Source organism: Gorilla gorilla, chromosome 20, assembly GCF_029281585.2.
Source record: "Gorilla gorilla gorilla isolate KB3781 chromosome 20, NHGRI_mGorGor1-v2.1_pri, whole genome shotgun sequence".
NCBI lineage: Eukaryota > Metazoa > Chordata > Mammalia > Primates > Hominidae > Gorilla > Gorilla gorilla.
In genome coordinates, this window is record NC_073244.2 from 17377574 (window position 1) to 17403200 (window position 25627).

The following is a 25627-nucleotide window of genomic DNA, read 5'->3' on the forward strand; positions in this document are numbered from 1 at the left end:
ACCCTGTCTCTACTAAAAAACACAAAATTAGCCAGGTGTGGTGATGCATGCCTGTAATCCCAGTTACTCTGGAAGCTGAGGCAGGAGAATTGCTTGAACCTGGAAGGAGGAGGTTGCAGTGAGCCGAGATCACGCCATTGCACTCCAGCCTGGGCAAAAACAGCGAAACTCTGTCTCAAATAAATAAATAAATATACAAAAATTAGCCGAGCATGGTGGTGCACACCTGTAATCCCAACTACTTGGGAGGCTGAGGCAGGAGAATCACTTGAACCCAGGAGGTGGAGGTTGCAGTGAGCCGAGATCGTGCCACTGCACTCCAGGTAGACGACGGAGTGAGACTCTGTCTCAAAAAAATAAAATAAAATAAATTAAAAAATAAATGAGGCTGGGCACAGTGTCTGATGCCTGTAATCCCAGCCCTTTGGGAGGCTGAGGCAGGAGGATTCCTTGAGCTCAGGAGTTCAAGGCCAGCCTAGGCAACATAGAGATCCCAACTCTACAAAAAATTTTTTTGAAAATTAGCTGGCCACAAAAAAAAAAAAAAAAAAAAAGAAAAAGAAAAAAAGAAAAAAGAAAAAAAAATTAGCTGGCCATGGGGACACATACATGTAGTCTTAGCTACTCGGGAGGCTGAGGCAGGGGGATTGCTTGAGCCTGGGAGAGAGAGAGGCTTCAGTAGGTTATGACTGTGCCACTGCACTCCAGCCTGGGTGACAGGGCAAGACTTTATCTCTAAATAAAGAAAGTTAAAGTGGGTTGGATCCCTTTGTGAAATACCCAGGTTTTGCTGGTGTTGGAATCCCAGCAACTCCACCTTACTCAATTTGCTGAACTTCTCTGAGCCCCCACTGCCTCGTGGGAACAAAAGTAGCTGCCTCAAGAGCTGCCACGTGGATGAATGAGGATGAAGTGCATTAGTTAGGAAGGGCTGGGTTATGCTTAGTAACAAGCACTCCCAAAGACTTCATGGCCCCAACAGCTAAGGTTTGGTTCCCATGATGGTTGTTTTGTGAAGTGAAAGCAGCAAATTATGCACTGTTTTGTAATACTTCTCCTTGGAAGGGACACATGCCACCTCTGCTCACATTTCATTGGCCAAAGCAAGTCACATGGCCACCCCCAATGTCAGTAGGGTGGGAAATATGATCATCCTCTAGGATCAGAACCATCTGGGCCTGGTGGCTGGTGCCCATAGTCCGAGCTACTTTGGAGGCTGAGGTGGGAGGATTGCTTGAGTCCAGGAGTTGGAGGCTGCAGTGAGCTATCATCACGCCACTTCACTCCAGCTTGGGTGACAGAGCAAGACCCTGTCAAAAACAAGACAAAACAGGCTGGGCGTGGTGGCTCACACCTGTAATCCCAGCGCTTTGGGAGGCCGAAGCGAGCAGATGGCCTCAGGTCGGGAATTCAAGGCCAGCCTGGCCAGCACGGTGAAACCCTGTCTCTACTAAAAATAACAAAAATTAGACGGGCGTGGTGGCAGGTGTCTGTAATCCCAGCTACTCAGGAAGCTGAGGCAGAATAATCGCTTGAACCCGGGAGGCGGAGGTTGCAGTGAGCCAAGGTCGCGCCATTGCACTCCAGCCTGGGCAACAGAGCAAGACTCTGTCTCAAAAAAAAAAAAAAAAAGACAAAACAGCCAGGCATCGTGACTCATGCCTGTAATCCTAGCACTTTGAGAGGCCAAGGCGGGCGGATCACCTGAGGTCGGGAGTTCAAGACCAGCCTGACCAACATGGAGAAACCCTGTCTCTAGTAAAAATACAAAAAATTAGCCAGGCATGGTGGCGGATGCCTGTAATCCCATCTACTCAGGAGGCTGAGGCAGGAGAATCGCTTGAACCCAGAGGCAGAGGTTGTAGGGAGCTGAGATCGCACCACTGCACTCCAGCCTGGACAACGAGAGTGAAACTCCGTCTCAAAACAAAACAAATAATACATGATATGTCAGTGGTTAACAACATGTCTCGTATACAGCAGGTGCTCAATAAATGGGCATCATTATAGGAGAGGCTTACAGGATAAAATGGCTGACACTCCAAACCATCATGCTTCATGAATGGGGAAACTGAGGCTCTTGGCTCTACCCTTGCCTGCCCCTCCCCCTGCTTCTCATGGGGGAAAAAAAAAGACAGCAGCCATTTCTGAAGAAGCATTTATTAGCATGCAGGGCCCATGCTAGAGGCTCCTTATTTCCAGGGCAAGGCCAGCGAGACAGAGCCCATTGCTCAGGACGCAGCCCAGATTGCAAAGAGAGGACAGCCCATGGTAGCGGAAGAAATTCTGGCGGAGAGCACTGTACTTGGGGTCCTTCTCTCGCAGCTGGCGGTAGGGATCGGAACCCTGGTGGCTGCCTGGTACCTCCCCACCCAGGCCTCGCTCCTTCTCCACGGTTTGCAGGGCCCACATGGCAGCTGTGGTGCGGGGTTCCAGCCAGCGGGCGTTGACAGTGGCCAGCGTAAGGCTCAGGAACAGCAGGTAAAGCTGGCAGGGACAGCAGAGGAGAAGGTGAGCCATGCCTGGGAGGCCAGAGGGGCCCTAGGGAGGGTCTTTCTGCATCCTCAACAGCACAGGGGTGGGGGTGGGGACAGCACTGGATCAAAAAACCTGCCTCCCCCTCTTTCCTTGAACCCAGACTGAGGGCCCCAAGGCAGAACTCCAGCTCTTCTACTCTGAAACTGGCAGCTCTGAAGGAAAGGCTCCATCCCCACCTCCTCTATCCGCCCCCAAAAACTCCCGAGCCTCTTCTCCTCTGATACTCAGACTGGAAGTCCCCAGAGCAGGATCTCTTTCCTCAGTGGCCACAGCCCAGACCCCTGAAGCTGACATTGGACCCACAGAGGGTGAATAAAAAGTCTTTGAGTGGCTGGGCGCAGTGGCTCATGCCTATAGTCCCAGCAGTTTGGGAGGCTGAGGTGGGTGGATCACTTGAGGCCAGGAGTTCAAGGCCAGCCTGGGCAACATGGGCAAAACCCTGTCTCTACTAAAAATACAAAAATTAGCCAGGTGTGGGGGCTGTCCTCCTGTAATCCCAGCTACTCAGGAGGCTGAGGCATGAGGATTGCTTGAACCCGGGAAGGAGAGGTTGCAGTGAGCCAAGATTGCACCACTGCACTGCAGTCTGGGCGACAGAGCAAGACCCTGTCTCAAAAACAAACGAAACAAAACAAAAAGTCTTTGAAGGCAGGCATGGTGGCTCATGCCTGTAATCTGTAATCCCGGTACTTTCAGAGATGGGGGTGGGAGCATCACTTGAAGCCAGGAGTTCAAGACCAGCCTGAACAACAACACAGCAAAGACCCTCATCTTTTTTTTTTTTTTTTTTGAGACTGAGTTTCACTCTTGTTGCCCAGGATGGAGTGCAATGGTGTGACCTCGGCCCACTGCAATCTCCGCCTCCTGGGTTCAAGCAATTCTCCTGCCTCAGCCTCCCAAATAGCTGGGATTACAGGGGCACACCACCACACCCAGCTAATTTTTGTATTTTTAGTAGAGACGGGGTTTCACCATGTTAGCCAGGATGGTCTCGCGCTCCTGACCTCGTGATCCACCCACCTTGGCCTCCCAAAGTGCTGGGATTACAGGCATGAGCCACTGCGCCCAGCCTATTTTTTTAAATTAGGAAAAATGTTTTTGCCATTCTCACATTGCTATAACACCATCTCTATCTGTTTTAAGTATTTGAATACCTTCTGAGCCTGTTTCATTAAAATAAATAAAAGAAAGAAAAAAAAAACAGTCTGTGAAGTTCTAGTTACCCATAATCCCCTCCTGTCTGTGAGATTATTCTTGAAACACCTGTCAGGTCTCACTTACCCACATCTATGAAACATAATGCAGGCAAGGGAAGGCCAGAGTAAATAGAGAAATCTGAGATGCAGAGATAGTTTCTTGCCTTGTGGCCAGAAAAATGTGTGGAAGGGGATAGGAAACCATAAATTCCCAGTCGGGCTGGTTTTTAAACAATAAGCTGGGGTCAATGTCCCAGCTCAGCTGAGTCACCACAGCTTGGCAGCAGGCCCAGCCAGCGGGAGGAGAGGGAACAGCAGCTAGCAGGGAGATGCTGGGGGATAGACAGGGCTGCTGGGGACTGTTGTACAGGCTGTGCACTGCTCAAGGGTATCCAGAGCCCAGCTTTGTATCTACCAGGAAGAAGGGGCTCCCCTCCCCTCCTCTTCCCTCCCCTCTCCTTTCCTCTCCTCTCCTTTCCTTTCCTTTTTTTTTTTTTTTTTTTTTTTTTTTTTGAGACGGAGTCTTGCTTTGTCGTCCTGGCTGGAGTGCAATGGCGTGATCTCGGCTCACTGCAACCTCTGCCTCCTGGGTTCAAGCAATTCTCCTGCCTCAGCCTCCTGAGTAGCTGGGATTACAGGTGCACACCACCACGCCTGGCTAATTTTTTTGTATTTTTAGTAGAGACGGGGTTTCACCATGTTGGTCAGGCTGGTCTTGAACTCCTGACCTCGTGATCCGCCCACCTCGGCCTCCCAAAGTGTTGGGATTACAGGCGTGAGCCACCATGTCTGGCCTTTCCCCCCACTCCCCCCGGAAAAGGTGTAGCCATAGGCGCTCACTGAGGTCCTGGGAACAAGTCTCCAGAGGGCAGTGGCACTCAAACCCACGTACCTGGCTGGCCTCCCAGAATGTGAGCTGAGCCCAAGCATGCTGTGAAGCCAAGATGCAGAGGTTGATGAAGGCACAGCCCATGGAGATGTGGAAGTAGAAGGGGAAGAGTTTGCTCTGCACTAGTCCGAAGGTATGTCGGGGAAGGCTTCGGAAAAGCAGGAAGCCTGCATGGTATGGGGACCACAGGGGTGTTAGGGCACTTCCCGGTTCCCCTCTTATTTACATCCCCACCCCAGGTACCCATGACATCCAAGCTGAGGGTCCCTACCTGAGACGAAGGTCACCCACATTTGCATGCCCCAGGCACCTGACAAGACCAGTAGATGGACCATCTTAATCAGGCCTCCTAGGTTCCCGCCTTCCTCCATCTTGCAGTCCTGGGAAGGAGGCACCGGGTGGCTCAGAACTTTACCTTTGCCTCATGCGTGGCCTTCAGACCCTGTGAGCCCGCTCGGGGACAGGGTTACGGCCAATCCAGCAGAGATTCTGGCAAAGCATCCCGGGAACGAGAGTGAGAAAGGCCCAAAGCAGTCAAGGCCCAAAGACAACCCTCGACCCCATCTCTCCAAATGTCAGCCCTCAAGATCTCAGGCTCTCTGGACCTCAATCTCCGTGCCACTTCAGAGGCCCCAAATTTCAGCCACAGCAGCTCCAGATCATAGCCCTAGGTCTTCAGAGATCACTCCACTAATTCCCAAATATCACCCCAGGGATCCAGTTCTGACAGCCAAGACCACTCCTCTCATAAAATAATACCGGATATTAGGTGAAGATCCCGAAAGCCCCGAGGAAACCCTAAATCTCATCCTGAGGACACCGATCCCACCAAAGCCGCGAGGAAACCCCAAATCTCATCCCGAGGACACCGATCCCACCGTTAGGAACCGGGACCTCAATCCGCAGCACCCGGATTCCGAGAACAGAGGCGTCGGGGCCAAATGGGCTGAATCTGGTACCTCACTCCCACGCCCCCGGGTGGACAGCGACCCTCCTCGGCCGCGTCCCCTCGTGGGTTTCCCCCAACCAAGAATTCGTCCCGCCTCCCAGCTGAGCCCGAAGCCAATCGGGTCGTAGATCTGCACCTTTCTATCCCGCCCTCCTGGGTATTGACTAATCGTAGAAACCCCCCTGGGATCCCGCCTCCTCCACGGGCTTTTATCCAATTACACCGCGGCTACTAAGCGCAGCTGAAGCGTGAAGGCGCCAATGAGGCCTTCGGCTACTCCGGCAGGGGCGGAACTAAAATGCCGGCCACACCCCTCTCTGTGACTCAGTCTCTGAGCGTTTTAAGGCGATGGTGTCCCCGCGGGATCAAACTTCAGCGTCACAGCTGAGGACTGGCTTCGTGGTCCCTGATGGGAGAGCATGAACAGGTGGCATGTGGTAGGTGGGGTTCTGGAGCCTGGCGGGTGTAGATTTCACAACCCAGGGGGCGGATCCAGGATGATGACCCCGCCCCCTCCCTAAATAATTCTCCCGGGAGGGACACGGAAGCAGCAAGCGGGATGGGACGGGGAGAGAGGAGGCACTACTGGGGACCTAAGCTGGTTCTCAAATGCCTCTCCTTTTCCCCTCCAAGCCTCCCAGGCTTCCTATGGTCCCTAAGTCCCGGGTTCTCAGCGTGACATTCCAGAGCAAACACAGCTCCCCATTACTCTATACCAGGCACTGGCATGGATTAATTTATTTAATCACAACATCCCAGTAAGGTGAATATTATGACATCTCGTTTTTATAGTTGGGGACACTGAGGCATGGAGAGGTTCAGTAACGCGACCAGTATTACACAACTGGAAGGGACAGAGCTAGGATTTGAACCCAGGCCATCTAGCTGGAGAGTTTCCCTGCTTAACCATCATACTCTGCTGTCCCTGGAAGTGAGGACCTCCCTGAGGCAGTGACTCTCGGAGGGGCAGCTTAGGACATTTCAGGCAGAAGAAAAACGTGTACATCGCAGGGTGGGTGTGAAGATCCAGTGAATGCTTAGGGGATGCCCGGCACTCAATTAGGTGCTCAGAAAATAGGAGCCTAAAAAAGGATTAAGGAAGATTTTACTGAAGATATGCTGAATAGTTTTTGTTTGTCTGTTTGTGTTTGAGACGGAGTTTCGCTCTTGTTGCCCAGGCTGGAGCACAGTGGCATGATATCGGCTCACTGCAACCTCCGCCTCTGAGGTTCAAGCGACTCTCCTGCCTCACCCTTCCAAGTAGCTGAGATTACAGGCATGCGCCACCACGCCTGGCTAATTTTGTATTTTTAGTAGAGATGGGGTTTCACCATGTTGGTCAGGCTGGTCTCGAACTCCTGACCTCAGGTGATCCACCTGCCTTGGCCTCCCAAAGTGCTAGGATTACAGGTGTTAGCCACCGTGCCCAGCCTGAGTAGTTCTGAAGAGCGTGTAGGAGTCTTCCAGGTCGACTGAATCAGGCAGAGGGCCTGGCAAGGGTGACAGAAGAGAAAGGTCTAGAGGATTTGGGGGAAGAGGCTGAGTGTGACTCAGGGCAAGGTGCCTTTCACCTAGAAGTTTCTCCAGGCAGACCTGCCCCAGATATCTCCATCTGTGCCATATGTGGCTATACTGGAGGGGGAGGGGAGTTGAATGTGAGACCCAGAGCTCAGCTGTTTCCTGTTCCCAGCCTCTTCTAGCACAGGCCTGGGCCCCAATTCAGCTAACATTTATTGAACAGATATGCCCTGCCTCTCCTGCTCACACTCTATGGCTGGCATTCACCTGTGGGGCCAGGTCAAAACTCCTGGCTTGGCCGTCAGTGCCTTACTGGAGCTGCTCTGCTAACCTCCTGCTGCTTCCTCTTGGACCTCGATTCAGCCATCATGAATTTACCAGCATAGAGCATGTGATTCCACACCTCCAAGCTTTTGCACATGCTGTTCCCTGCCAGGAAAGGCCTTCCTTTAAGCCAATGTCAAGGTCCCTTTTTTCTCTGGACTCTTCTGAGGCCTGATTTTTTTTCTTTGGGGCCTTCTGGGTCCTTCTCACTGCCCAGCCCAAACCTTGGGGCTGGGATAATCTTTTTTGTTGTTGTTTTTTATTTTTGGAGACTGAATCTCACTCTGTTGCTGAGGCTGGAGTGCAGTGGTGCAATCTCGGCTCACTGCAACCTCCGCCTCCCGGGTTCAAATGATTCTCCTGCCTCAGCCTCCCGAGTAGCTGGGATTACAGGCACCCACCACCATGCCCAGCTAGTTTTTGTATTTTTAGTAGAGACGGGGTTTCACCATATTGGCCACGCTGGTCTCGAACTCCTGACCTCAAGTGACCCTCCCGCCTTGGCCTCCCAAAGTGCTAGGAATACAGGCGTGAGCCACCATTGCCGGCCGCGCCTGGCCTTGGGATCATCTTTTATCCAGCTTTGGCTCCTACCATAACTGAGAAGCCTTGAGTTTAGGGCTGAGGCCTCTCTGGCATGTCAGGGAGGGTCTGGGGGCACTGGGGACATGGGGACTTATCTCAAAGCAGCCCCTGCTTCCCTACTCACAGCGACCCTCTTTTGGCCGGCCTACCCCGGGACCCTGACTACTCTGTGTCCTGCCTCTACTCACCTCCCTCACCCTCCAGCGTGTGTTTGCCTGCTAACATGAAGTGTGACAAGTACTGGGGTTTGTTAGGGGGCTCCCATAGGGCTGGGGACACTGGGAGGGGCTGGGAATGTGAGGAGTGCCCTGCACTGTCCCTTAAGGAAGCCCTCACCCCTAGGCTCTTCCTCGGACAAGGCTCTGGAGCGTACAGCTCACTGGTCCAGGACCCCAGAGCCAGAGACCTTGGGACGCCCTGCTTCTGGGGACACAGTGAGGACTGCAGACTGCAGGCCAGGGTGGGGCTCAGGGCCTTTGCCACATGAGGCTGCCCCCTCCCCCAGTCCAGACCTGCAGAAGGAGTGCTGTAATGACCAGGACATTTTGAAGAGGCATCACAACGTAGCTAAGGTCACCCCCACCTGGGAAACCCCTTCAATGCAGAAAACCACTGCAGTCTACTGCTGTGGGGCTTAGGGAAGGGGCTGTAAGGCAGAGAGACTCCCATGAATGCACCCACTGTGTTTCTTCAGCACCTAGAACAGCGCCTGGCACTCAGCAGGCCCTGGCTAAGCAAGTCTTAAATGAATGGATGAAGGAATGAATGGAAGGAAAGAGTGTGGTTGTGTGTCTTCCATGGGGATTTGGCTGTGATCGTCTCTCAGCCACATAAGTGCACTTCTGAGCATATGTAGCCCAAGGGGGAGGTGCATGAATATGCCTGGAGTGCAGCTTTGCCTGCACTTATGGTTTGGGACACCTAGAACTGAGGAGATCCAACTCTTGTCCAGCCCTCAAAACTGGGTTGAGGTGAGCAAGGAGGCAGCTCAGGGACAAATTTCTACTCCCATCTCATCTCTCTTCCTTAGAAGCCCTTGGAGACCAGCTCTTCCAAAGTCAAAGGTGAGAAATCTCCTTTCCAACAAAACTGTGTGGGGAAGACCTGCTGGTTTCTACCTCTACCCTCTGCCCCAGCATCAGCTGACCCCCTGCCATGGTCACCCATTCACTCCTGCCCAAGGCTGGGCCCCTGTTCTATATCTTACCCCCTGTCCCTACTGCTACTCTGAGCCTTTGCTGACCTCTGCCCTGCCCTTGCCCCAGACCCCACCCCTTACAGCCCTGGCTCACCCTCTTCTCTGCCCACAGCCAAGACCATTGTGATGATTCCCAACTCCCAGAAGCTCCTGCGATGTGAACTTGAGTCGCTCAAGAGCCAGTTACAGGCCCAGACCAAGGTGAACCACCTTGGCCCTGCCCCCAGCAACCTCTGTTTCTCCTTGCCCTCCCCTCCTTCCTCCCACCCCAAGGCTGACCTCTTTCCCCCAGGCTTTCGAGTTCCTGAACCACTCAGTGACCATGTTGGAGAAGGAGAGCTGCTTGCAGCAAATCAAGATTCAGCAGCTTGAAGGTGAGGACTGACCAGAGATCAAGGTCAGGCTAGGCCAGGCGTGGTGGCTCATGCCTGTAATCCCAGCATTTGGGGAGGCCAAAGAGGGTGGATCACTTGAGGTCAGGAGTTTGAGACTAGCCTGGACAACATGGTGAAACCCCATCTCTACTTAAAAAAAAAAAAAAAAAAAAAAGGCCAGGTGCTGTGACTCATGGCTGTAATCCCAGCACTTTGGGAGGCCGAGGCGGGTGGATCACCTGAGGTCAGGAGTTCGAGACCAGCCTGGCCAATATGGTGAAACCCCATCTCTACTAACAATACAAAAATTAGCCAGGCGTGGTGGTATGCACCTGTAGTCCCAGCCACTCAGGAGGCTGAAAAAGGAGAATTGCTTTCTGGGAGGCAGAGGTTGCAGTGAGCCAAGATCACGCCACTGCACTCCAGCCTGGGCAACAAAGCAAGACTTCGTCTCAAAAAAAAAAAAAAAAAAAAAAAAAAAAGTCAGGCTGGAAGCTGGTCCTGTTGGGATCAGCTGGGCCAGGCCAGGGTGAGGGAAATTGGGAGAGTCTGGGTTCTGGGTCAAGATTAGGACAAGCTGGGTTCAGGGTGGGATCAGGGCTCAGTCAAGGTCCCACACTCTCTGCAGAGGTGCTGAGCCCCACAGGCCGCCAGGGAGAGAAGGAGGAGCACAAGTGGGGCATGAAGCGGGGCCGGCAGGAGCTGTATGGGGCCCTGACCCAGGGCCTTCAGGGGCTGGAGAAGACCCTGCGTGACAGTGAGGAGGTGCAGCGGGCCCGCACCACTCGCTGCCTGCAGCTGCTGGCCCAGGAGATCCGGGACAGGTCGGGGATGGCGGGAGGGCAGCTTGGAGTCCACAGGAGGGAAGGGAGACCCAGAACTGGGGAATGGAGGCAGGATGGGGGAAATGGCAGACGCCTGGGGGAGGGGGACTGAGGGATGGTGGAAAGCCTGAGGGACAAGAAGAGGGAATGAGGCCAGGTGTGGTGGCTCATGCCTGTAATCCCAGCACTTTGGGAAGCCGAGATGGGTGGATCACCTGAGGTCAGGAGTTCGAGACCAGCCTGGCCAACATGGTGAAACCCCATCTCTACTAAAAATACAAGAATTAGTCAGGCATGGCGGCGGGTGCCTGTAATCCCAGCTACTAGGGAAGCTGAAGCAGGAGAATCACTGGAACCCAGGAGGCAGAGGTTGCAGTGAGCTGAGATCGCGCCACTGCACTCCAGCCTGGGCGCCTGGGCGGCAGAGCGAGACTGTCTAAAAAAAAAAAAAACGAGGAGGGGATGAGAGGCTCAGGGGAGACAGGTGGCTGGTGGGGGCGGGGGAGTGGGAAACTGAGAGGCCAGAAGGCAGGGAAGACAGAAAGCTGGAGGTGGGATGGAAAAGGAGGCCAGGGGATCAGAAAGGGGGATGGCAGGGAAGACTGAGAGGACAGGAGGCTGGGGGTATAGAAAGTCGGGGGACAGGAGGTGGGGAGGTGGAGGCCAGGTGATAGGAGGCTGAGTGGGGTGGGAGAGGCTGAGAGAATGGGAGGCTGGGGATCAGAAGGAGAGGATGGGGATGAGGGTGGGGGATTGTAGAAGGGGAGGGGAAAAGGGCAGGGAGGTGTGGGGAGGGGACAGAGCTTGGGGGGATGGGTGGAGGGACAGATAGGGGCATGGGAGGTCAGGGGCCAGGCAGGGAGTGCAGGTCTAGGCTGCACTGTCCCCTCAGCAAGAAGTTCCTGTGGGAGGAGCTGGAACTGGTACGGGAGGAGGTGACCTTCATCTATCAGAAGCTCCGTGAGTTCCCGGAGCCCACAGCCGGTGTGTGGGGAGGGGGTCCTTCTTCAGCCTTTGTGCCCCTGAGCCCCCTCCCTCCACAGAAGCGCAGGAGGATGAGATCTCAGAGAACCTGGTGAACATTCAGAAAATGCAGAAAACGCAGGTGAAATGCCGCAAAGTGAGTGGAGGAGATGGGGACCCTGGGGAGGAGTGGGAGAGGGAGGGATGGGGATTTTGGCCAGCCTCCACCGTGAGATTGGAGCCTGGGTTCAAGTCTCAGCTCTGCCACTCACTGCTGTGTGACTGTGGGCAAGTCACTTGACCTCTCTGAGCCTCAGTTTCCTCATCTGTATAATGGATGTAACAATAACTCATCTTGGCTGGGCGCGGTGGCTCACGCCTGTAATCCCAGCATTTTGGGAGGCTGAGGTGGGTGGATCAGAAGTTCGAGACCAGCCTGGCCAACATGATGAAACCCCGTCTGTACTAAAAATACAAAAATTAGCTGGGTGTGGTGGCGGGCACCTGTAATCCCAGCTACTCAGGAGACAGGATGGAGAATCGCTTGAACCTAGGAGGCAGAGGTTACAGTGAGCCGAAATCGCGCCATTGCACTCCACCCTGGGCGACAAGAGCAAAACTCCATCTTAAAAAAAGAAAAAGAAAAAGAAAACTCATCCTGTTGGGTGCTGTGGCATGCCTGTTGTCTCAGCAGTTTGGGAGGCTGAGGTGTTTGGATTGCTTGAGCCCAGAAGTTCAAGACCAGCCTAGGCAACATGGCAAAACCCTGTCTCTACAAAAAACAAAACAAAACAGAACAAAAAACGAAAAAAACAAGAGGGTGTGGTGGCACATGCCTGTAGACTTAGCTACTCAGAAGGCTGAGGTAGGGGGATCACTTGAGCCTTGGAGGTTCAGGGTGCGTTGAGCCCTGATAGTACCACTGCACTCTAGCCTGGGCGACAGACTGAGACCCTGTCTCAAAAAAGAAACAAACACCAAAAACAAAAACAAAAAACAAAGCAAAAAAAAACACTCCTCCCTACCTGATCAGGTGTCTGTATTAGCTGAGTGTTATGCACTTGAATGCAGTCTGGCATACAACAAGTGCTATATAACAGTCACCTTTTACTATTATCATTATTATTATTTATTTTGTTTTCTTTTTTGAGACGGAGTTTCCCTCTTGTTGCCCAGGCTGGAGTGCAATGGCGCGATCTCAACTCACTGCAACCTGTGCCTCCGGGGTTCAAGCAATTCTCCTGCCTCAGCCTCCCGAGTAGCTGGGACTACAGGCGCCCGCCACCACGCCCCGCTAACTTTTTGTATTTTTAGTAGAGATGCGGTTTCACTGTGTTAGCCAGGATGGTCTCAATCTCCTGACCTCGTGATCTGCCCGCCTCGGCCTCCCAAAGTGCTGGGATTACAGGTGTGAGCCACCACGCCTGGCACTATTGTCATTATTATTATGATTGCTGTTCTCTCATCCCTCCCCACCCCAGATCCTGACCAAGATGAAGCAGCAGGGTCATGAGACAACCGCTTGTCCAGAGACTGAAGAGATACCGCAGGGAGCCAGTGGCTGCTGGAAGGATGACCTCCAGAAGGAACTGAGTGATATATGGTGATGCCCAGCCCGCAGTCTGACCCCTGACCCTCCTCTGAACCCGTTTCCCCCAACGGGATCTGGCAGTGACCACCAGAACCTGGAGCCCACCTGAGTCCAGACTTCCCTCACCCCCTAGGACTCACCCCACCACGGCCCCCAACCTTAGCCATACTGCTGTCTACACCCTGAGCAGTGTGGAGTCTCCCAGCACCCCCAGCTCCTCATCTTCCTGCAGGTCTGCTGTGCACGTGCTGCAGAACTCCATAGACAGCCTCACTTTATGCTCGGGGGCCCGTCCCAAGGCCTCGAGACTAAGAGGTGAGGGAGGCTGAGAATTGCTCAGGGGTGGGAGGTCATTGTCTAGCTTCACAGGGAGGCTATGTTCAGAGAGCCTATTTGGGAGTCACATCTGATGGGTGTTATTCTATGGTCACATTAAGTAGTGTTCTGGGGTCACATTAAGGAGTCACTGGAGGTTTCATCCAGGAGTCATTCATGGTCACGTTCAGAGTCACTTGGATCTTATATGAGTCCATGGGGACCCCACACAGTGGCTCATGCCTGTAATCCTAATATTTTGGGAGGCTGAGGTGGGAGGATTACTTGAGTCTAGGAGTTTGAGACCAGCCTGGGCAACACAGTGAGACCCCATCTCTCCAAAAAATTTAAAAACTAGCTGGGCGATGGTGCACCTGTGGCTGAGCACACCTGTAGTCTCAGCTACTCAGGAGGCTGAGACAGGAGGATCGCTTGAGCCTGGGAGGTTGAGGCTGCAGTGAGCCATAATCGTGCCACTGCACTCCAGTCTGGGCAACAGAGCAAGACCCCATCTCTAAAAAAAAAAAGTGTCAATTGGGTAAAATGCAAGGGTCATTGAAGTCATAATTTGGTGTCACACTGGATCACATTCAAGGGAATTGGGGGTCATGGTTTAAGTATCAATGAGGTATACTATGAAGGGACACAGGGCCTATATTTGGGGCTTACTTGAGGGTCACATTCAGGGAACCTGTCCCTCCTGCAGGCCACAAGGGGCACCAGTGCCTGAGCCCTCCACTCCCCTCCTGGGACTCTGACTCCAACTCTGACCAGGACCTCTCCCAGCCACCTTTCAGCAAGAGCGGCCGCTCCTTCTCACCCGGTGCAGATCCTCCCCAGTCCCCCCCTCCACCCATTTCCCTCCTGACCTGCCCTTGACTCCCACAGTCTAGACCCTCAGAACAGGCCCAGATCCCGATCTGGGCATGCGGTCCCTGACCTGCAGCCCCGGAGTCCCCTGGACCTGGCCAGGCCCTGACCCACCCTCTCTCTCCACAGCTTGAGCAGCCGGGACTGCTCTCCCTGAAGACCCCTCCAGAGAGAAAATAAACTAGCCCAGACCCTCCTCTAGCCCCGACTGTTAGTCCTGCTGCTTCCTGTGCCTAGGAATCCCCCTGCCCTCCAGTTTACTCCTCATTGTTGGGGGGGAGGGGTGTAGAGACCCCAGGGGTCATTCGGGATGTGTGGGCTTGGAATCAGGGGACATCTGAAGCCAGATTTAATATATGACAAGGCAAGGAGTCATTCTGTCCAGACACGAGCAGCCAGACAGACTTCCACACTGGCCACAGAGCCTTTCTTTCTGGGGGGCCCTGGCGAATGGGGAAACTGAGGCCCAGAGAGGGAGGGGCGCGGCCCAGGGACATACTCTGAAGCCCCTCCCTCCTATTACCCTCGGAGCCCCGCCCACCCCAGGGTCCTCCCTCTCTACTTCCATTCTTGGTTCCTTCCCACAATCGATGCTAACACGCCCCGCCTCCAAGATCACGGAGGCCCCGCCCCGCTAATGAGGCCCCGCCCCACGGGGCTATGCAAACGAGACGCCCGGAGGCCCCGCCCCTCCCTCCACCTCGGAGTCTGCGCGGCGCGGCCAGGCCCGGCCGACCGCGTCTCGGTCTCCGCGTCTGCCAGCCTGGCTGGCAGTCCGTCTGTCCATCCCGCCGCGCCGGGGCAGTCTAGGCGGAGCGGGGGCTCAGGAGGCGGCGGCCTCGACGCGGTGAGAGGAGGGGCTGGGGGCGCCCCTCATCCCCTCCCGTGGGCTTCCCACCCTCGGTGTCGGTCCCCGGTTCCTGAGGGTCGGGTCCCTCTGGGTCCAGCGCGGGGAGGGGCGGGGGAGGGGAGGCGGCGAGCTGGGGGAGGGGACAGGGCTGGGGGAGGGGACCCCGGGCCGAGGAGCCAGCACCGGTGGTGAGGGCGGCTGTGGGTAACTGTGATTGTGTGGTTGTCATTGTGTGTCTGTGTGTGGTTGTGTAACTGTCATCGTGTGGCTGCATGACTGGGATTGTGTGGCTTCGGGAGGTCCGCGGGTGTGTGTGTATGTGTGTCACTGTCATTGTGCGGCTGTCGTTGTGGGTGTCACTCTGATGGTTTGTGTGTGTGTGTCTGGCTATGCTGTGACTGCTATTGGCCCCCCGTGTGGCTGCTGTCTCTGTGTGTGACTGTCTTGGTGTTCGTGTGGTTGTGTGCATAGGACTGTCATTGTGTGGCTGCTGTTGTGTGTTCATTCTGATGGTGTGTATGTATGTGTGTGTGGCTGTGGTCGTGCGCTGTGCACCTTTCTTGTGTGGCATTGTGAGTCTGTGTCATGGTCCATGGATGTGGCCATGTGGTTGTAGATGGCACCGTGTCTCTCCCCTGTGACTGTCGGTGTGAATAAGAGACTGTTAGTGTGTGTGTGGCTGTCGCTGAGTGCCTTGTAATTGGGGGTGTGACGCTGTGATGGGTTCTGTGACCCCCATTGTGTGCGGTGACTCTTTTCTGTGACTCTTAAGTGTGTTGCAGGCCTGACTGTGTGTCCCTGACTGTAGCGGCGTGGGGGCTTGTGTGGGACTGTGATGTGTGTAGGGTCTCCTGACATGTCTCTCTCTGTTTGGCCTGGGGTGGGGGTGGGGACTTGTTTGATCTGTTTGGTGTCTCTGACAGGCTATGAGCCCACTGTGTGTGAGTATGCAGTGACATGTGTTGTGTGTGTTGGACACCTGTCTGAACAAGGGGGGCCCTCTTGTTTACTGCAAAGTGGCGCCCAGCACAGAGCCTGGAAGTCGGCAGGTGCTCGGTCTTCACTGTGGGATGGGTGAACGCTATGCCATGGTTGTGTGTGTGTGTGTGTGTGTGTGTGTGTGTGTGTGGTGCCAGGATGGAGGCTGCGGCTGGGTTGTGCTTCCTAAGGGTGACGGCATGGGTGACTCTGGGTATCTAGGACCTCTGGCAACCATCACCCCATATCACACTGCAGAATGAGTGTCGTGGTTGGGGTGCTGGACCCAGAGTGCCTACCCTCGCCTGCCTGGGCCTCAGTTTCCACATCTGCACAATGGGGGTGACCATCCCTGCCCTGCTGGCTGCCAGGAGCGGCTGTGAGTCTTCAGGCGTGGATGCAGCCTGGGGGAAGCCATAGGGCGCTTTCACAGGTGAGATGGGGCTGGGAGAATGGATGCAAGCAGGTGTGACTGTGTTGAGCCCTAAAGCGCTGGGGACTGGGGGTAGCCTTGGGGGAGGGAAGAGGAGAACTGGGAGGCAGACCGGCTGGGAAGAGGGGGAAGGAGGGAGAGGCAGTTGGCAGAGAAGGAGGGCTTGGCTATCAGCCCAACCAGACACCAACACCACAGCCCATGGGGACAGAGAGAGGGGCCCCTGCAGAGGCCATGGAGGAAGCGACTCAGGGGAAGGGTCTGGTAGGGATGGGGGGCCCCTCGGGAAAGAGGATGGTGTCCCCTAAAAACTAGTGGGGACCCTTCTAAGTGCTGTGGGGGAGGGGTTCCCATGAGGCTGGGGAGTCTCTTCTAAAGGCCCACCTCCTAAAGGGCATTGGGTTAGAGCCTCCCATGTAGGCTGTAGAGGAAGGGACCCCCGTAGACTCTTGGGGAGTGGTGTCAGGGGAGGCAGGTGTCCCCAGTAGGGTCAGGACCAACAGGGCAGGACCTGGATTGTAGAGGCGTGGCCAGAAGGTTCAAGGGACAGAGTCAGGGCCTCCCCGGGTCTTCAGGGCCAGGGGTGTGGCCAAAGGACTCAGGGGATGAAGCCAGGGTCCCGGTGACCTGAGCCTTCCCCTAGGCACACCCCCTGGGACTCCCACTCCCTCCCCACCTCTGCAGGCCTGGCCTTCACCATGGCGGGAGGGAGACCGCATCTGAAGAGGAGTTTCTCCATCATCCCCTGCTTTGTCTTCGTGGAGGTGAGGACCCCCGTACCTCTCCCAGAGATGGCGTGCCTATCTCTGTCTCTGTCCAACCTCAGTCTCCTTATCTGTACCCACTTTTCCATCTCTGGGATCTCCCTTGCTGTCCCCTTTCTCTTGAGAAATGGTTATGAGCTTAGATTCAGAAGTGCCACTCCCCGGGGTCCAATCCCTCTCTGCCCCATCCACACTGCAGGGTGCTGGACACCACAGGTACCCTCCTGAGCCACAGTTTTCTCATTCATAAAATGGACATCACCAGAGTCCCAACTCATAGGGCTGTTCTCTCTCTCTCTCTCTCTCTCTCTCTGTGTGTGTGTGTGTGTGTGTGTGTGTGTGTGTGTGTATGTGTGTGTTTGAGATAGGGTCTCACTCTGTCACCCAGGCTGGAGTGCAGTGGCATAATCTCGGCTTACTGCCACCTCCACCTCCTGGGCTCAAGCAATTCTCCTACCTCAGCCTCCCGAGTAGCTGCGACTACAGGCGTGTGCCATCATGCCCAGCTAATTTTTGTACTTTTTGGTAGAGATGGGATTTCAACATGTTGGCCAGGATGGTCTAGAACTCCTGACCTCAAGCAATCCTCCTGCCTCAGCCTCCCAAAGTGCTGGGATTACAGGCGTGAGCCACCACGCCCAGCCTCCTAGGGCTGTTCTAAAGGTAAAATATATTAATTCATGGACAAAGCTTGGTACGAACCCCTGCCCACAGTGAGGGTGACACCTGTGGTAGCTGCTAGCACCCCTACTTCTCTGATTTCTTTCCTTGTGGGAGAGTCTCTCCACCTCCCCGTCTGTCTGTCTCTCATTTGAGCCTTGGCCCTAATCTCACTCTCCCCATGCCCATCTCTTCTCTCCCTCTCTCTACAACTCCCTTCCCTTTTCCTCTCCCTTCTCTTTCCTCTTGCTTTCTCCTCTTCTCCCCTCCTTTCCTGGCTTCCCTCTCTCTCTCTCTCTGTTTTTTTTTCTTTTCATTTCTTCCTTTTCTTTCTTTCCCTCCCTCTCTCTCTCTCTCTCTCTCTCTCTCTCTCTTTTGTGATGGAGTCTTGCTCCGCTGCCCAGGCTGGAGTGCAGTGGCACAATCTTGACTCACTGCAAACTCCGCCTCCCGGGTTCAAGTGATTCTCCTGCCTCAGCCTCCTGAGTAGTTGGGAGTACAGGCGTCTGCCAACATACCCGGCTAATTTTTGTATTTTTAGTAGAGACAGGGTTTTGTCGTGTTGTCCAGGCTGGTCTCAAACTCCTGATCTCAGGTAATCCACCTGCCTCAGCCTCCCAAAGTGCTGGGATTACAAGCATGAGCCACGTTTTTGTTTTTTTTTTTTCTTTCTTTCTGTCTTTCAGCCATTCCTTTTCCTTTCTTTTTTTCTGAGACAGGGTCTCCCTCTGTCACTCAGGCTGGAGTGCAGTGGTGCCATCATGGCTCACTGCAGCCTTAACCCTCTGGGTGAAGCAATCTTCCTTCCTCAGCCTCCCAAGTAGCTGGGACTACAGTTGTACAGAGATAAGGTCATGCTATGTTGCCCAGGCTGATCTCAAACTCCTAAGCTCAAGGGATCCTCCCGCCTCAGCCTCCCAAAGTGCTGGAATTACAGGCACGAGCCGCTGCACACGGCCCCTCTGTTTCTGTCTCCTTCTCCTTCTGTTTCTCCTAAGCCCTGACCCTTCTCTCACCTCCTTTCCGCATTTCTCTCAGTCTCTCTCCCCCTTGTCTCTGTCTCTCTCCATCTTCTAGTTTCTGTCTCTAACCCATGTTTCTCCATCTCTGTATCTCTGCCTCTGTGGCCTCAGCTGGAGTCCTGACCTCTCTCTTCTCTCTCCGCCACCTCTCCCTGCCCTGGCTTGGTGGCAGTCGGTGCTGCTGGGCATTGTGATCCTGCTTGCTTACCGCCTGGAGTTCACGGACACCTTCCCTGTGCACACCCAGGGATTCTTCTGCTATGACAGTACCTACGCCAAGCCCTACCCAGGGCCTGAGGCTGCCAGCCGAGTGCCTCCTGCTCTTGTCTACGCATTGGTCACTGCCGGGCCCACCCTCACGGTGAGACAATGAAGACCTCCTAGGAGGCAGGTGGGCCGGTGAGGGTGGGTGAGGGGATGGGCTGGAAGGCCAGAAGACTCCATCTTGGTCTTGCCCACAGATCCTGCTGGGAGAGCTGGCGCGTGCCTTTTTCCCTGCACCACCTTCAGCCGTCCCAGTCATCGGGGAGAGCACCATTGTGTCTGGGGCCTGCTGCCGCTTCAGCCCCCCAGTGCGGAGGCTGGTCCGCTTCCTGGGTGAGAGACATGGCCTGGGGTCAGCCCCATGGTAATGGTGGGGAGGTGGGTATAGAAGAAAAGAGTCATGGGCCTGACAGTCATAATAATTCCAGGCTGGGTGTGGTGGCTCACGCCTGTAATCTCAGCACTGTGGGAGGCCAAGTGGGCGATCACCTGAGGTCAGGAGTTCAGGACCAGCCTGGCCAACATGGCGAAACCCTGTCTGTACTAAAAATAAAAAATTAGCTGGGCGTGTGGCAGGTGCCTGTAATCCTTGAACCCGGGAGGCAGAGGTTGCAGTGAGCCAAGATTGTGCCAGCCTGGGCAACAAGAGCAAAACTCCGTCTCAAAAAAAAAAAAAGAAGAATTCCAGGGAAAAGCTGGGCATGGTGGTACATGCCTGTAGCCCCAGCTACTTGGGAGGCTGAGGCAGAGACTCAGCTACTTGGGAGTACCAGCTACTTGGGAGACCGAGCAAGATCCCACCTCTTTAAAAAAAAGGGAATTCCAGGGGCGAAGGAAGAGGACCTGGAATTGCCATGATGGGGATGTTAGGAAGCAACAAGGGACTTAGGCTCAGACCAGATGTAATGGAGGTTCTAGGGACATGGGTGGGGCCTAACCCAGCCATGATGGCAACTGTCGGAAGAGGGTCCCAGAATGCCATAAGGAGAGTCTCAGGCACAAAAGAGAGATACAGGCACAGGACAAACACCCTGGGGCCCCTGGGTAGGGAGATGAGACTCTGGCTGTGCTTTAAATGGGGTCCCAGCCTCAAGTAGTGGCTGTGGGAAAGGGGGAGGGGCAGACCTTACCTATAATGATGGTCCCAGGGCAGAGGGCGGGAGACCCAGCTCTAACTTATTAGTGGCCCCAGGAGGAGAGTGTTGAACTCAGTAGTAGCCAGTTTAGGGGCACGCAGGAAGAGCCCCAGGTATGCCATTAGGGTTTTCCCTAGCCGTCCTAGGCATGGGGTGGATCCTGATATAATGGTGTTGGGGCAGGGGTCCAAGCCCAGCTATAATGGGGCTCCAAGGGAGGATCCGCCCCTGACATAGTGGTAATCCTAGAAAGACAGGGGCCAGATAATGAGGGTCCCTGGGGGCAGGAGGCCTCAGAGTACCTTCATGGTGGTCCTAAAGGAAGGGGGATGTTGGCACAACGACGGGGTCCCAAGGTGCTTTAATGACAGTAACAGGGAAAGGGAGCTAAGAGGCCCAATGGAATCAGTGGGAGCATCAGGGCCTGGCGCATGAACCCCTTCCACTATCCCACCCCTAGGGGTCTACTCCTTCGGCCTCTTCACCACGACCATCTTCGCCAACGCGGGGCAGGTGGTGACCGGCAATCCCACGCCACACTTCCTGTCCGTGTGCCGCCCCAACTACACGGCCCTGGGCTGCCTGCCACCTTCTCCGGATCGGCCAGGTCCCGACCGCTTTGTCACTGACCAGGGTGCCTGCGCTGGCAGCCCCAGCCTCGTGGCCGCCGCGCGCCGCGCCTTCCCCTGCAAGGATGCGGCCCTCTGCGCCTACGCGGTCACCTACACAGCGGTGAGCTTCGGGAGCTTCGGGGTCGGAAATGGGTGTGCGGGCTGGACAGCGACCAGCAGCCAGGAAGCCGCCAGGGTTGGAGCCTCTGCTCTTCCACGCCCCGGGTACTGTTGGAAGCTCTCGCTCCACGCCCCGACCTGTTGGAAGCGCTCCCTCCTCCTCCCAGATCCTAGCCACGCCCCCAGCCAGAGGCTATCGCTGTCCATTGACTCCGCCCCTTGCCCTCTGGCCACGCCTCCTGAGCCAGTAATGCGAAGGAAACTGTTGGCTCTACCCTATGGCATCAGGACAGTCCCTGATGTGCAAGACTCGGAACCCCTAGAGCCTAGCCAGGCCCCCAGGATGCTACAGGCGCTAGATATTAGCTGGGAGACTGGGCAGATGGGACGGCCCCCTGGAGTTCTTGCCCCTCTTCTGGAGCCCTTGCCCCTCTCCTGGGGGCCTCGTTCCCTCCTGTTGTAGCCCTGGCCACGCCCCTTGCTCTTAACTGCTCTGGGATTTCTAACTCTGTCCCCTGCTTTTTCCTGGTCACATCCCCTGTTGCTTCAACTCTTTTTTCTGGCATCCGGGTTTATGCTCCCACCCTGTCAGTGGTCCCCTGGGGGTCAGGGGCTCCACCTCCTACAGCTCCTGGACCTGCCCCCTTCGCCCTGACTCCACCCTCTGGTTCTGTGGCCACGCCCTAATCCAGTAAGTGTCTGTCCCCATCTGCGACTCCGGACCAGGGACACCTGGGCCCCAGACCTTGTCCTCTGCTCTTGGGAGCTCTGGCCACACCTAGCCCTGCAGGTGGTGCCCACGAGACTCCAAGACCTCAATCCCTGACACCCCCCCTTTGCCTTTTTGGTCACGCTCCCTGGAAAAGCCCACTGGGAGCCCATGACTCCAACCCTGGAGCCCCTGGCCACTCCCTCCAGCCCCAACGCTCTGGCCATGCGCTCTAGTCCAGAAAGGAGCGTCCACTTGGGCTCGGCGACTTGCCTCCGCTATCCCCCTGACCAGTCCGGCTCCCCGCAGATGTACGTGACTCTCGTGTTCCGCGTGAAGGGCTCCCGCCTGGTCAAACCCTCGCTCTGCCTGGCCCTGCTGTGCCCGGCCTTCCTGGTGGGCGTGGTCCGCGTGGCCGAGTACCGAAACCACTGGTCGGACGTGCTGGCTGGCTTCCTGACAGGGGCGGCCATCGCCACCTTTTTGGTGAGTTCCCTCCTCAACCTTCCCAGCATGGAAGACCCTCACCAGCTCTCTGACCCAAGAGGCAGGACCACATGATGGAGAAGGGTGTGGACTCTGTGTGACCTTGGGCCAGTCCCTTAACATTACCCTTCCTGGATATTCTCATCTGTGAAATGAGATACCAGGATCAGGGTGAGGCAAGGCCTTGAATGCAAATTTTAAGAGGATGCCCAACACTCAGTAATCAAGATTAATAATATTTTAACAAAACATTTTTAAAAATCAAAGTTAATACAAAACTATCATAATGTACAGAATATAAAAATTCTAAATAAAGATGAATCAAGGCTGGGTGCGGTGGCTCACGCCTGTAATCCCAGCACTTTGGGAAGCTGAGGCGGGCAGATCACTTGAGGCCAAGAGTTCGAGACCAGCCTGGTCAACATGGCCAAACCCCGTCCCTACTAAAAATACAAAAATTAGCCAGGCATAGTAGTCCCAGCTACTTGGGAGGCTGAGGCAGAAGAATCGCTTGAACCCGGGGGACGGAGGTTGCAGTGAGCCGAGATCGTGCCACTTCACTCCAGCCTGGGTGAAAGAGCGAAAGTCTGTCTCAAAAAAAAAAAAAAAAATTAGCTGGGAATGGTGGTGCACACCTGTGGTCCCAGCTACTCAGGAGGCTGAGGCAAGAGAGTTGCTTGAATCCAGGAGGTGGAGTTTGCAGTGAGCTGAGATTGCACCACTGCACTCCAGCCTGGGTGACAGAGTGAGACTGTCTCAAAAAAATAAAAAATAAAAAAATTAAATCCTGCCACTGTACAACTTGGTCTTACTTACTTTACCCTAGTCTGGGGTCTGTGGGATAAATAATAATTGCACCTACCTCGTAGTAAAATGGAACCAACAGTGCCTGGCACATACTATGCATTAGCTGTTTTTGAAAACCTGAGCCTCACTTTCCTTATCTGAAAAATGGGGATGGTATTTACATAGCTCCTATGTGACTGGCCCCAGGGCTCAACACTCTCCTCTCCCTCTATTCCAGGTCACCTGCGTTGTGCATAACTTTCAGAGCCGGCCACCCTCTGGCCGAAGGCTCTCTCCCTGGGAGGACCTGGGCCAAGCCCCCACCATGGACAGCCCCCTCGAAAAGTTAAGTGTGGCGCAGGTAAGGGGGGCCGGGGGCTGCTCCCGGCTGGAGAGGGTGGTGGGTGGAGGGGGCCAAGGAGACAGGAAGGAAGTCAGGCAAGAGGTGGGGGTCTCAGAACCATGGGGAAGTGGAGGGATCGCCCATCTCTGTGGACATAGGTCCTGGGGGTACAGCCCCAAAGAATGAAAGGGAGCACCCCCGTCTTCTTCCCAAGGGGACACGGTTAATCATGAGAACTGTGGTTGTCTTTTCCATGGGGCTCTTCACCTGATGAGCTCCTTGTGGCTGTGGCCGGTAGGGCCCAGGGGGCCACTAGCCCCTTCCGTCTGTCTCTTTGTCTCAGGAACCCGAGGTCTGCAGGCCGCATTCGACACCGGCACGGCTCACCCCATCCAGTGAGTGTTGGGGGAGTGGGGGGCTAAACAGGAGGACTTCCAGGTGGGCAGCCACTGCCCCAGAGGTCTCACCTAGGCCTTTATGCTGCCTCCCGAGTTTTCTGATCCCCTGATATCTGGCTTCTGACCACCAGAGTCGCAGAACTGCGCCCGCCGTGGCCACCTGATCCCCAGCTGTGTCTCCTCCAGGGCCCCAGCCATGTGTTCGTCGCCCCGTGTGCCCCGTCCTCGATTGAGGTCTGAGCCGACGCCCTTGCCCCTGCCCCTACCCCTGCCAGCGCCCACCCCCAGCCAGGGCCCCTCGCCTTCCTCCCCTGGACCTGGGGGGCCAGGCGGGGGTGGTGGACGTGGCCGGAAGCTGCTGCTGCCCACGCCCCTGCTGCGGGACCTGTACACCCTGAGTGGACTCTATCCCTCCCCCTTCCACCGGGACAACTTCAGTCCTTACCTGTTTGCCAGCCGTGACCACCTGCTGTGAGGCCCGACCACCCACCCAGAATCTGCCCAGTCCCCACTTCTTCCCTGCCACGCGTGTGTGTGCGTGTGCCACGTGAGTGCCAAAGTCCCCTGCCCCCCAAGCCAGCCAGACCCAGACATTAGAAGATGGCTAGAAGTACATTTAGGAGACACCTGCCTCTCTGGCCCTCTGAGATATCCCGATGGGGACAAATGGAAGGTGCGCACTTGCCCCTACTATTGCCCTTTTAAGGGCCAAAGCTTGACCCCATTGGCCATTGCCTGGCTAATGAGAACCCCTGGTTCTCAGAATTTTAACCAAAAGGAGTTGGCTCCAGCCAATGGGAGCCTTCCCCTCACTTCTTAGAATCCTCCTGCAAGAGGGCAACTCCAGCCAGTGTTCAGCGACTGAACAGCCAATAGGAGCCCTTGGTTCCCAGAATTTCTAGAGTGGGTGGGCATGATTCCAGTCAATGGGGGACCGCCCGTGTCTAAGCATGTGCAAAGGAGAGGAGGGAGATGAGGTCATTGTTTGTCATTGAGTCTTCTCTCAGAATCAGCGAGCCCAGCTGTAGGGTGGGGGGCAGGCTCCCCCATGGCAGGGTCCTTGGGGTACCCCTTTTCCTCTTAGCCCCTCCCTGTGTGCGGCCTCTCCACCTCTCACCCACTCTCTCCTAATCCCCTACTTAAGTAGGGCTTGCCCCACTTCAGAGGTTTTGGGGTTCAGGGTGCTGTGTCTCCCCTTGCCTGTGCCCAGGTCATCCCAAACCCTTCTGTTATTTATTAGGGCTGTGGGAAGGGTTTTTCTTCTTTTTCTTGGAAACTGCCCCTATTCTTCACACTGCCCCCCATGCCTCAGCCTCATACAGATGTGCCATCATGGGGGGCATGGGTGGAGCAGAGGGGCTCCCTCACCCCGGGCAGGCAAAGGCAGTGGGTAGAGGAGGCACTGCCCCCCTTTCCTGCCCCCTCCTCATCTTTAATAAAGACCTGGCTTCTCATCTTTAATAAAGACCTGTTTGTAACAGAAGTTTGGCCACCTGCCTTCCTCCCCCGGGTGGGGGGGGGGTGCGGAGGACTTTCATCGTGGGTCTAGATGTCTGTGGAGCTGGGTGTGGGTGTGTTGCCGCAGTGTATCTAAGGACGATTGTGGAAAGGCAGCCCGGTTTCATGGAGCTTCAGACTTGGGCTGAAATCCTGGCTCAGCATTCTGGGCTCTGTGGCCTCAGAAAAGTTCATTCACCTCTCTGTGCCCTTGTTTCTTCATCTGTCAAAGGCAAACAGTCACTCAAGCTACCAAGGCACACAAACCCACATCAGGAGCCATACATGCCCTGTGTGTCTCAGGCCACGGCACAGAGGGCACAAGGAATGGGGTGAGGATACCCAGGGGTCCTGAGAGGGATGGGGGATGCTGAGGGGCACTAAGAATCTCCAAGCGGAACACCTGGCTGTGTGGATGAGAACAGGGGTGCTGAGT

The 25627-nt window shown here is 55.3% G+C and overlaps 3 protein-coding genes across 27 annotated transcripts; 2 read left to right on the forward strand and 1 right to left on the reverse strand.

The window, feature by feature from the left end:
* Positions 1 to 1031: 1031 nt before the first annotated feature.
* On the reverse strand, positions 1032 to 5848 carry TMEM205 (transmembrane protein 205). Of its 8 annotated transcripts, none has more exons than XM_019015059.3 (4): positions 5709 to 5848; positions 4895 to 5003; positions 4627 to 4790; positions 2145 to 2487 (listed from the first exon to the last, which is right to left on the reverse strand). In XM_019015059.3, exons 2-4 carry the CDS (start codon positions 4992 to 4994, stop codon positions 2182 to 2184), a joined length of 570 nt encoding a protein of 189 aa, XP_018870604.1. In that variant the 5' UTR covers positions 4995 to 5003; positions 5709 to 5848; the 3' UTR covers positions 2145 to 2181. The 8 variants fall into 8 exon arrangements, with proteins under 8 accessions (XP_055227861.1, XP_018870604.1, XP_018870602.1 ...); XM_019015057.2 differs by having other exon boundaries at positions 4895 to 5112; positions 5709 to 5821; XM_019015056.4 differs by having other exon boundaries at positions 4895 to 5112; positions 5502 to 5718.
* A 16-nt stretch (positions 5849 to 5864) lies between these two features.
* CCDC159 (coiled-coil domain containing 159) lies at positions 5865 to 14335 on the forward strand. Of its 15 annotated transcripts, XM_031007586.3 has the most exons (13): positions 5908 to 6009; positions 8126 to 8244; positions 8342 to 8571; positions 9030 to 9063; positions 9310 to 9398; positions 9490 to 9571; positions 10200 to 10395; positions 11288 to 11355; positions 11439 to 11515; positions 12840 to 12961; positions 13182 to 13264; positions 13971 to 14087; positions 14264 to 14335. In XM_031007586.3, exons 1-13 carry the CDS (start codon positions 6005 to 6007, stop codon positions 14266 to 14268), a joined length of 1227 nt encoding a protein of 408 aa, XP_030863446.2. In that variant the 5' UTR covers positions 5908 to 6004; the 3' UTR covers positions 14269 to 14335. The 15 variants fall into 15 exon arrangements, with proteins under 15 accessions (XP_063557087.1, XP_063557088.1, XP_030863447.2 ...); XM_063701017.1 differs by lacking the exon at positions 8126 to 8244 and having other exon boundaries at positions 5865 to 6009; XM_063701018.1 differs by lacking the exon at positions 8126 to 8244 and having other exon boundaries at positions 5865 to 5999; positions 8342 to 8459.
* Positions 14336 to 14483: 148 nt separating this feature from the next.
* On the forward strand, positions 14484 to 25177 carry PLPPR2 (phospholipid phosphatase related 2). Of its 4 annotated transcripts, none has more exons than XM_031007581.3 (10): positions 14484 to 14981; positions 16221 to 16395; positions 17080 to 17159; positions 19014 to 19202; positions 19303 to 19438; positions 20702 to 20973; positions 21991 to 22167; positions 23192 to 23314; positions 23640 to 23691; positions 23826 to 25177. In XM_031007581.3, the coding sequence occupies exons 3-10, from the start codon at positions 17094 to 17096 to the stop codon at positions 24167 to 24169; spliced, it is 1359 nt and encodes a 452-aa protein (XP_030863441.1). In that variant the 5' UTR covers positions 14484 to 14981; positions 16221 to 16395; positions 17080 to 17093; the 3' UTR covers positions 24170 to 25177. The 4 variants fall into 4 exon arrangements, with proteins under 4 accessions (XP_030863441.1, XP_030863443.1, XP_030863442.1 ...); XM_031007583.3 differs by having other exon boundaries at positions 23192 to 23298; XM_031007582.3 differs by having other exon boundaries at positions 19089 to 19202.
* The last annotated feature ends 450 nt before the right edge of the window (positions 25178 to 25627 follow it).

Coding starts and splice junctions, on each gene's coding strand:
- TMEM205 (XM_055371886.2), bottom strand. CDS start 4,870: ATGGGTACCTGGGGTGGGGATGTAAATAAGAGGGGAACCGGGAAGTGC. Junction 2,488..4,626: donor CATTCTGGGAGGCCAGCCAG/GTACGTGGGTTT, acceptor TGTCCCTGCCAG/CTTTACCTGCTGTTCCTGAG.
- CCDC159 (XM_031007585.3), top strand. Junction 8,572..9,029: donor GGCATCACAACGTAGCTAAG/GTCACCCCCACC, acceptor TCTCTTCCTTAG/AAGCCCTTGGAGACCAGCTC. Junction 10,396..11,287: donor GCCCAGGAGATCCGGGACAG/GTCGGGGATGGC, acceptor CTGTCCCCTCAG/CAAGAAGTTCCTGTGGGAGG.
- PLPPR2 (XM_031007581.3), top strand. CDS start 17,094: ATGGCGGGAGGGAGACCGCATCTGAAGAGGAGTTTCTCCATCATCCCC. Junction 19,439..20,701: donor GAGGCTGGTCCGCTTCCTGG/GTGAGAGACATG, acceptor TCCCACCCCTAG/GGGTCTACTCCTTCGGCCTC. Junction 22,168..23,191: donor CGGCCATCGCCACCTTTTTG/GTGAGTTCCCTC, acceptor CCTCTATTCCAG/GTCACCTGCGTTGTGCATAA.